The 10,689-nt window shown below is 52.3% G+C and overlaps 1 protein-coding gene across 7 annotated transcripts in view; it reads right to left on the bottom strand.

The window, feature by feature from the left end:
• Mpp2 (membrane palmitoylated protein 2) overlaps window positions 1-6,383 on the bottom strand; it is a 32,586-nt gene extending 26,203 nt beyond the window's left edge. For 2 of the 7 annotated variants that reach the window (XM_029565993.1, XM_008838150.3), the window contains exons 1-2: window positions 6,150-6,373; window positions 3,366-3,429 (exon numbers count right to left, since the gene is read on the bottom strand). In XM_029565993.1, coding sequence (XP_029421853.1) covers window positions 3,366-3,396 — 31 coding nt within the window. In that variant the 5' untranslated portion in view covers window positions 3,397-3,429; window positions 6,150-6,373. Of the gene's footprint in view, window positions 1-69; window positions 339-404; window positions 561-3,365; window positions 3,430-5,863; window positions 6,024-6,149 lie in introns of those variants that run through there. The other 5 variants (XM_008838149.3, XM_029565992.1, XM_029565991.1 and 2 more) reach the window with 5 other exon arrangements.
• Window positions 6,384-10,689: the final 4,306 nt, after the last annotated feature.

Genomic DNA, 10,689 nt, shown 5'->3' on the forward strand with positions numbered 1-10,689 from the left:
TGATGGCTGAGGGCCGGGATGGGGTGGGGGGGTGGAGGATAGCATCTCCTTTGCATTCCTCCTCCCCACCTTCTCCAGAAACAGCCAGCGGAGTCAGCCTCCAGACCCCTCCTATCCAGGTCTGGACTCTGCAAGGTCCTCGGTGAGCTCTGAAAGGAGTCCAAACCGGAATGTTTCCCACTCTGCCAAAGGTCCACAGTCTCTAGTGCTTTTCACAGACCCCCTAACCCACCAGTTACTGGAGTTAAGGGACTGAGGTGGGAAGATGCCCTCTGCCCAGGTCAGCTCCTCTGGGCGGCTGGGCGCTCAGATCACCCGTCAGAGCGCGCTGTCCAGGTATCACAGACCGTCAGTTAAGGATAGCGAACACCCCGCCCCCGGCCCCCCATTCCACCTCTCCCTACCTTCCCTGCGGAGCTCTGCTTCCTCAGAGGAGCCCAGAGAAATTCCCTCCAAGGAGGCCTCGCTGCCTGGGCTGCAAGCCATGGCGACCCCTCCACGGCTCCTGGAGCAGCAGTCTCGAGCGAGGTCGGCGCCTTCCCAGCCAGACACCGGCAGCGCTGGAGAAGGCGGGACTCGCCGAGCAATGCGGAATCAGCCAATGGCAAGGCTCCGCCTCCCCGACTGCCTTGCTGATTTGCCAAAGTCCCACCAAGGCGACTGGTGGGAGGGGGCGGTAACGGGTGGGAGGAAGGCGGTGGCAGGGGAGTCATCCTATACCGCTGGCCTGAACCCCATCCTTCCGTGGCAGTGCAGAGAGGGAGGCAGCTGCTGAGCGAGGCCTTTCGGGACCCGGGTAAGCCCCTTTGGACTGAACCCTCCCCTCTCAGCCAATGCAGGAATGTTGGGGGCGGGGGGACCTTGGCCCCATCTTGTCCCTGCACCCCTCTTTTATGGATGTCCCTTCTCTACTATACTATACCCCATGCCGTCCCCTCCCCCGCTCCTGTGCCCCGCCCTCTGACCTCTGCCCTCTTCACAACTCCAGGAGGATTTCTTTACAATAACCCCCTCAGTCACAGGAAGCCCTCCTGGGTAGAGAAGGCACCACTGTTACAAGAGGCTTAAATATCTCAATCCCAAATGCCATTCACCGGGCTGGAGAGTACTGGGGAAGGCCCCAGTACTCTGAGCCCATCTCAGCAGTAGCTTCTCTCCCTACCGTCATCACCCCTCAGTGCTGCTCCTAGGTGAGGGGTGATGCCTAGGAGCAAGCCAGACACCTTATAACTGGGGAATGGAAAAGTAATAGCCATGCAGCAAGAATAAGAGGAAGCAGGAGGGAGGGCCTTGGCCTTACCCAGGCCCTGTGCCCCATTCCTCTGAACCCCTGTGTACCCATGAGGCCACCACTAGGGCACTCCTACTGCTGCTGCTGCAGTTGCTGCCACCACCAGTCAACCAGTCCCTGAGGAGTGGCACCAGGTCACCTTGCATCCCTGGTTGCCATGGCAGCAGGCAGAATTACACACCAGGACAGTAACCCAGGGATGCCAGAGATATTTAAAGGGACAGTTCCATCTGAAAGCAAGCCCACATTCTCACTTGATTCAAAGAAAAGAGACAGATGAAGGAGGAGAAGATAGTGAGGCTATGGGTGAACCCAAGATAGATAAACTCTCAGCCTGTGTGGGACATCACTCACACAGCTTCCCAACATTCCTTACCTAAAGTAAGGGTGAGCTCCCTCTGTAATAACAAGGACCATTTTGACCCATGGGGAAGGACTGGAGAAGGACCTTAGTTTCACCTCTGCAAAGCCCAAAGCAGGGATGTCCCAAGGAAGGAAGTGGGAGTAGGAGGGGAGCCTGACCGCAGATGAGGGGCACAGCTGTCTCCCTGTCAGACCCATGGGAAGCATAATGGGAATGGGCAGAATCCACTCTTAGATTTTGAGGCTGAGAAAACAGTGGAGGGCTGCCTCAGAAAAGAGGAGCACTTTGTACTTCTTTCTTTGGATATGGGAAGCAAAACGCAGCCCATGAGACAGCATCTAGGGGATCAGGGCCCCAGGAGGTGTTTGAGAAAGCAGGCTCCACCCACAGCCCTACCCCCTCCCGTGCTCCCACCAAGGGACCTGCAGCAGGGAAGCTCCACCCTGCGCACCTCTGCTGGCCACTGTTAATAGGTTTACTGGGCAGCCCCGTGAGAAGCCTTTAATCGCTGGCTCAGGGATGGGTCTCATTAACTCTTAAGCAGTTTAGAGGGGGGCCCAGGTCCACTGGAGCAGGAGAAGAGGCCAGGGGGCCTCAGCAGGCTGGACAGGAGATAAAGCACTGAGCCCTCCAAGAAGCTGTACACTATCCAGACCTTCCATGGTGTGGAAGAGCCTTTCTTGGGGAATAAGAGGGTCACAGCCTAGGTTCTGGCTGGCTCAAAGCAACTTTCATTTCCTCAGGGTAGGAAAAAGGAGTCATTCTAACCAAAGTGGGAACCTGAAAAATCTTGCAGAGGGAGCAGCAAGATCCAATGCAAAGAATTCAGATGTCTCAGAACAAAACCAGAGCAGCTCACAGCTACTGCTAGGGCCTCAGAGAGCCTCTAGATGAGGAACTTAACCTGGTGGGTCTCTAAAAGCACTCAAGGGTCCATGAACCCTGGAGTGGGATGCAGACTTGGGACTTAGATGCACATGTCTATGATGGATCTAGGAGCAGTCAAAAAAATAATCATCTCAGAGGAAATGGGTCCTCAAAGGGTGGTGAGTGACTCATGGCCATAAGGTCAATAACAACATACAGCAATGGTGGCTGGAGGAGCACAGGACAACAGTGAAGACTCCTCTCAGCAGTGACCCGTTTCCTCTCACAGCCTTCAAGTGTCATGTCAATTCTTTCAGAAGAGGAAAAGCTGCCTGGGAGGTTCCCCGCTGGCTTCCCGACTTCCCCAGCCTGTCTGTGTGTCCCGCCCTGGGTCTAACACCTCCTAGGAACCATGTGCAGGCCTCTCTACTCACAGCCACCCAGAGCCCCCGCCCACCCTCGGCATGCTGGTGCAGTTCCACTGTAGTGTGTACTTTTCAGTCCCCCCAACCTGCTCTGTCCTCCAAAGCCCACATCCCTGACCACTTCCCAGGGCACTTCCCTGCCATTGCCCTCTGATACATTGTGCACCATTTCTGGAGCTGGTACCCTGGCCCTCAGGTAGGTGAATTGTGCTGCATGTCCAGCCCTCCCTGAAGCAGGCATTCCATCTCCCCCTCCCCAAGAGCCCACAGAAGGAAGATGGCCTGAATGAAGGGCTGAGTGACTGAATGCAACATGGTGTGCGGGTGGGGAGTTGTGCAAGTGTCCAGCTATTGCTGTCCCACCCTCATATCCCCTCTGAACCACTGAGGTAAGCTGATAGCTCCACTCCTTTCTTACCAGACTCGGAGTTGGTGGCAGCAACTGGCATGATGAGGTCAGCAAAGACTCTGAAGTCACTCTCCTGGAGGGGAAGAGAAGATGATGAGAAGGCACAGGGCAAAGCCAGGGCACGAAGAAACAGGAAGGGTATCATCTTCAGGAACAGTCATGTGGCAGGAAGAGAAACTGGGGATTAGATTATAAAAGTGAGCCCAAGCACCCTGGAAGGCAGGAAAAACAGATTGCATGTCCCTTCTCAGAGGAGGAAACTGGGAGGATCAGAGAGGTTAATCAATCTTCCCCAAGGCCCCAAAGCTAACAGGGAGAGCTACAGTAAAAACCTAGACTTTGTGGCTGTAAAAAAGAAAACAATGTTTCTAGTTGGGGACAATACTGAATGTCTGTACTGTGGTACCAACTACTCATGAGGTCAAAGCAGAAAGGTCCCCTGAGCCCAGGAGTTTGAGGCCAGCCTGAGAAACACAGGGAGACCTCATCTCAAAAGCAAACAAAAAATAGAATTCTTTCGCTTCATTTTTTTTTTTTAGGTTGGAGGGAGGATCAAGTATGAGTCCCAAATATAAGCCCACAACAAGAAAGGTGTCCCCAAACTATAAGATCCAGAAGAACAAAAACAACCTCCAGGCCCCAGGCCTAGCATTTGCGAATATCCCATGAACACTGGTGTCCAGCTGAGAGATGGTACTTCCTGTCTAAGGCCACTCTGGCTTTTCTCTCTCCCTCTCTTGCCTACTAACCCAGAGCTGGGACAGGGAGAAGTGGGGCTGGAGGCAGCAGGCATGGAGTCTGCAGCCCTAACACCCACCCCAGGGTCTCCCCAAGCTGAGGTTGGCTCCTTCATCACTCCCAGGAGTGGGGAATAGGGTGACCCATCACTCTTCCTCCCCTTGCCTTCCCATGTGCTCCTGGATAAAACCCTAATTCCCCAGTTGCCATGACAACAAGAGGCAGTGGCTCACAGCAAGAGTGGGGGAGTAGGGGGAAGCAGCTAGCAGAGCCCACTTTAGGACTAAATGCTGCTGGGGCTCCCTGGGAGGGAGGGGGCACAGGGGCCACTCCACCTCCCAAGAATCCAAAAGGATTCTTCCAGAAAAGCTACTACCTGGTTTCAATAAAAACCCTGTCTGCTCCCTTCCTCTTTCAGGCCTGAAATGATGACCTCAGCTCTGGAGGCAGAAATCACAAAGGTGAGGGGAATGGCTCCCTTTCCTCCTGGATTTCCGGAAGAATTGAGCTTGCAGAGAGAGGAAGGGACCTCTTTCACTGATACTGCACACTGAGAGGAATGTCCACTGTGCCAGCGGGGGGGGGGGGGGGGGGGGCGGGGCCCTTATGCCAACTCCTCTATCCTTGTTCCTAGAGAACTAGGGGCACCGTCTCCTGTTCCCTGATAGAGGTGTTTACAGGGCCATAGGGAAGACTCCTTCCCTAACGGGAGGTAGAAAAAGACAGGAAAGATCTTGTAGAAGAACCCTAGGCCAGGGCGTCCTGCCCAGCCAGCCCGGGTTTGCTCCCTGAGGAGTTGGTTCCCACGGCGTCGGCTCGCTTCGCCCCACCCCCACCCAAGCCTCTGAGAGGGCGGGGCCGGCTGTGCCCACAAGAGAACGGCAGTGCCAGGCAAGCCATCCTGGTTCCATGCCAAGGTCTCAGGCTCTGTCATCACAGAACCCGCACCTAGGCTTCAAAAGCCTGAGCCCAGGTACCCTTCACCCCCCACCATCCCACCACCCTCGCACACACACAATCCACCACCAAGCCATCCACATCCCTCAGAGTGTCTATAGGTGAAGCCGGACAGCCTCAAAGGGGGAGGTTTCCTCCATCCTCCTACCCACTCCATCAGTGCAGACCCAGAAAGGTGTGGAAGAGGAACATCTCACAAAGGCGCTTTGGAGCCCTATACGGTCATGGGGAACACTGGACAGACCTGAGGGCGGGAGGATGGGGTCTAGAGAGCAGGAGGACGTGCCCGCACTCACAATAAGATCGCCCCCTCCCCTCCAACCTGGTGCTAACCCGCTGGGCTCTAGGACCCGGGGAGGAGGGGGCGTGTTGCGAGCGATCAAACAAGGCTCTCAGCTCGCGCCCGGGAGCCCAGGGGATGAGGTCACTGAAAGACTACCCCCCCCCCACCCCCGGTCCTTTTCCTTGCCATACCCTTAGTTGACCTAACTTTCTGACCCTGGCTCCTCGTTTCTGCCACTGGTCCCCTCCGTAATCCCCAGGCTTTTAAACCCTGGCCCCAGGTCCCCTACACCTCCTCCGCCTAGCAGCCTGGGTTAGCAGAGCGCCTCTCCCCAGGACCTCCTCCCCGGGAAGGCCTAAGTATTGGCCCTCCTGGGGTGCTAAGGGACCCAGCACAATCTCAGTTTAGCTCCCCCACGGCCGGAAGAGCCAGCAGCGCTACTCTTACGTAACGCCGGGATCCGAAGTCCCCCTCCGCCACCACCACCACCAAGCTGGTGGCACCGACCCCGGAGGGGCCGCGCGGATACCTGGGCTCCCTCGGCTCAGTACCCCGGTGCCGGGTATCACTCTGGAGCCTCGATCGTTGGGGTGGGGGCCAGCGTTCCTGGAATGCAGGGTTCGGTTCTCCCCACCAGCATCCAAGAGAGAGAGAAAGAGAGCGCCAGGGGATGCGGCTGGAGAGGGAGGGGCCTGGCCTGAGGAAGGGGCCCCGGAGTTTGGACCCGGAGAATAGGGTTCCCAAGTGCCATGCCAGGACGAAAGGAGGCAGGGGTATTGAGATGGGTGCTGGCCAGAAGGCTGGGGGACACCTACCTGCGCCTCCGGGAGCCCCTAGCTCCGGGCGACTCCAGTGCTGCTTGGCGCTTGGCGTTTATTGCTTGTCAACCTCCCGCGCGCGCTTAAAGCGGCAAGGCCTCCTTGGCGCGAGGGGGCGGAGACAGGAGAGGACAGAGGAAGGGAGGGGATGCGGCCGCCTCGGGACCACTGCAAAGTAATCTCGCAGCAGCTGGAGGGTGGGCGAGGAGGCGGTGGTTAAGAGGCATCGAACAGCCCACGGCCTCCCACTCGGGGAAGCACCAATTTGTGTCCCTGGACGCTAAGGAATTCTTTAAAAAGGCAATGGTGGAAAAACTTGAGTCTGTCGGGACCCCGCTAGCACCAGCGTTCCAGTGCCATGCATGTTTAACTTCTCTCTTGATTCACAATTTGGAAAATAGGACTTTAAGATAGAAACTCCGGTAGGGACTTGGCCCAGGGGCAACGTTTAAGGACTCAGATGACTACCTGGATCCCAGACTTCCAAGAAAATATGGGGGGGTGGGATAGGGGGAATGTCTTCGTAAAGGGAAACAGGACTCTATTTTAGGCCTGGACGGGGGAGTTGGTCCATGCCTCTGTCCACTGAATAAGAAAAGAGGGCACATGCTATCCTTCCTGAATCCCATTTACATGCAGTGGCGCTGGAGTGTGACTCAGTTGGTAGAGCACGTGTGTAGAATGCATGAGGCCCTAGGTTCCATCCCCCAGCATCAAAAAGAAGAAAACAAAGGGTTAACCCCACTAGCCCGCCTTTGCTCAGCCTCTGGCTCCACCCAGACCTGCTAGTAAAAGATACTGCACAGCTTCAGACTATTGGTGGCTACTGTGTAGAAGACAGCTTTCACTCCATGGGGGGGACGGGGCGAGGGGGAACCTCCCTGACCTTGGTGTCCCCCTGCTCTCTGCACTCTCCTCTACAATATGTGCATGGGGGAGGGGGCTCTCTTCCTTGCTAATTGGACTCCTAAGATCAAAAATGAGTTGCATCCCGAACACTTGCTTGGTTCCGGAATCTTAAAAAAATGAATTAACTCGAGAATCTATCCCCAAGGCACTGGTCTTGTGTTTCCCAGGAAACTTAGTTTGTAGAGGCTAAACGTTGGGTTATAGGTATGGGAAAACCCACAGAAACAGGTCAAAATGCTCAAAGCTATGTTAAGTAGCTGTTCTCGCTTTTACTGGGGGGCGGGGGGGTGGTGGTGAAGAAAGCTTGGTAGCGACCTCAGGTGGTAGTATCTGGAATTGCAGGCTTCTTCTACCTGAGGAAAAATGCTTCCAACCTCCTCTGCTGTCTAGCCAGACCGTCTTCATAGTTGAATTCAGGAAAAAGTTCCCCTTTCCATTATGAAGACTACTTCCACTCTTGCCTGCCCAGCTTTGCCCAGTGAATCACTTAACTGTTTGCATTTTTTTTAGGAAGGAGAGAATAATCTTGAATCCTCCCACCAAACAATTACTTCCCAATCAAGCAGCTATTACCCCATTAGTAAACCTGTTCCATTCAAAGTCCTAAGGACAAAGTGAGATTCTAGTTCTAGCCCAGCTAGTGGAGCTCACTCATCAGTGTGACTCCCTAGGCCCACCTCCCTATGGTTCAACCTACAAATACCTCTTGGAGTCCCAAAGGACACTACCCCTTCCTACCTATTCAGAGCCTTACAGTTAATCAGTGGTTTGATACAACAGTCCTGTGAGATTAGAGTAGACAGAAATAATTCTCAACAAAAGCTAGGATGTTCCTGTTTCTTTCAGACATGGTACCAGTTTTTGTCATGTCAAATAGATGCAGAAACATTATCTAGTGGTATTTCTAAATGTCATAACAGAAAGTGCCATCAGGTGCAAGATGCTCTAAGTCAGGCCCAAAGCAATCCAGGCCCAGCTTACAAGCAGGTCTGAGGAGGCTACCATGCATCTTACTGCAGCCATAGGGGCTGCACCACCCCAGGGAAGAATGCTCCCCGCCCCAGTCTGTATTACCTCTGTCTTTCTCCATGTCTCAGCCTCAGAGGTCACAAGGGTTCAGGAAATTCTTCCCTTAAAATCGAGGGTGTTTTTCACAGAGAGAAAGACAAATTTAACAAAGTATACACTTCTAGCAGATACTTCCTATAATGGCCACCAGGGTCCGCTAGCAGCTATAGCCAGTGTATGCACCCAGACTCCTGGGATTTACACACACACACACACACACACACACACACACACACAAACACACGCGAGAGAGAGAGAGAGAGAGAGAGAGAGAGAGAGAGAGAATGAATTATTGGTGCAGAGCTACTGAACTGACTACTGTGCATATGAGAAGTCATTCACTTATGCAAAGACATTTAAAACAGTATTTGAAAATATATAGACATTCCACAGGCCTGGAGAGATGGCTCAGTGATTAGGAGCAGTGGCTGCTCTTGCAGATGACCCAGATTCAGTTCCTAGCACCCACATGACTGCTAACAACAGCTGGTAACTCCAGTTCCAGGAAATCCAATGCCCTCTTCTGGCCTCCATGGGCACTACACACATGGTGCACTTTTATGCATGTAGGCAAAACACTCATACACATAAAATACAAAGTTTTTTGAGACAGTGTCTCCCTGTAGTACCAGATGGTCTGGAACTTGCTATGTAGACCAAGCTGGCCTGGATCTCACAGAGATCTGCCTGCCTCTACCTCCTGAGCTCTGCCATTAAAGGTGTGTGCCACCATGCCCCACACTAAATTAAAAATATGTTTTTCTCCTTTGCTCTGGAAATTGTTATTGAGTATGTTAAAGTTGTAATGAAATGCTTCTTCTAAAAAATTTTTTTTCAATGTTTTTAATTTGAAAAGAAAAAAATCATGTTACTGTTACTTTGGTTTAGGTGAAATGGAAATAAATATTGATTTTCAATCTGCAAAAAAAAAGAAATGTTTTTCTCATAGGCCAAAGAATTACCTTGCACAGCCCTTGGTTTGGCCCCACTTGGGAAACGTGTCCCGCTCCCCATCCCAAACTCCATACAGCATCCAGACAAGCAGTTTTGCCTCACATTAAAGTCCAAATTGAGGCCTCCCCAAGGACCAGGAATCCTGGCCCCCTTGCTCCCTTTTCAACCACAGGTAAGACTGAACCTGAAGCCTGCTCCACCACCCAGGGTTGCCACACACAATCTTTCCCTGTACTCAGATTGCCCACCTGGAGGGAAGACCCTGGTTCTCTCTGTGAAGCAGCCACCTCCCTTCTTGCTCTACCCCATCCCAGGCCCAAGACCTGTACTTCTCTGTCTCCTGGCTCTACTTTTCCTATCATCCTATCAGGGTGAGAAGTTGTGAAAACAGTCCCATAGAAATCTTAGCCCAACCATTTGTGTGTGTGTGTGTGTGTGTATACACTAGGCCAGTTATGTAACCTTGCTAATTAGACAGTGGGTGGTTTGTCTCTTAGGCCATCTGATGTGCCTTAACTGATCTCAGGTCCTCCTAGGACAGGCAGGGTCCACCCCAGGACTTCTGGAGCCTGAAGTGTCTAGTCTGAATAGTATGTCTTCTTCCACTGCCCACACACCTTTTAGTTTCCACTGCCCAGTCCTTTCTATACCACATACTTGTCTCCTCTTCTCCCTACAATGCCCCCAGTTTAAAGAAATAAACTCAACAGACTGGCCTACCTACTACCCTGATGTAGGCTATTACAGAGTTCCACAACTGGTCACACACAGAAAATATGTCTGAGAGATGCCCAGCCCTAAGTGACACACCTCAGTGAAACCTCTACACCTAAGGCTCATGGAACATAGGGGACTAGGGGTAGAGAGAATACCATTCCATCCCTCAACTCTCACCAGTGAAGCTTCTCATACGATAGAATGCAATGCACATAGAAGGCCACAGCTAGCTAAGTTTTAGAGAACAAGAGACTGCAGAGTGTGTGTCCTTGGATAGGACTCCTTTACTAAATTTCACCCACCCGAGGCTCAGGGACCACTGCAGAGAGGGAGCAGGAAGATTGGAAAAGCCAGGGTTGGTGCATGAACATACAGAAACAGAGGCTTTCAAGCCACTGGAAACTTACATGAACTTGCAGCAATGATGACAACATGCACAAGACCCACACTAAATCAAACCAAAACCCAGCATAGAATGAGGGAAATGGGCAGCAGGCCCCAATTCTAGCCTAGGAACTATTGGCAATTGATTACTACTGGGTGAGGGAAAATAGATCTTCTTTAAGATCGCCAGATAGGCTGACTAGACTCCAGTGGATGAACTTGCACCAAAGAACATCTGGGTATAAATATGCTTGACCAGACTGGACTTGACATATATGACAAAATGCATGAAATACGGTGTGTGGGGGGAATATGGGGAGTGTGGATGGGGGAGGGGGGTCTAAATTTGATTACGAACTATTATATGAAATGCACAAAAAGTCAATGAAAGTATTTTTTTAATTTTTAAAATTATTTATTTAATAACCACACAATTAGAAGAAGCATTTCATTACAACAGCATTGACATATTCAATAACAATTTCCAGAGCTAAGATGCATCTCT

Source organism: Nannospalax galili, unplaced genomic scaffold (genome assembly GCF_000622305.1).
Source record: "Nannospalax galili isolate Female #2095 unplaced genomic scaffold, S.galili_v1.0 scaffold95, whole genome shotgun sequence".
Classification (NCBI taxonomy): Eukaryota; Metazoa; Chordata; class Mammalia; order Rodentia; family Spalacidae; genus Nannospalax; species Nannospalax galili.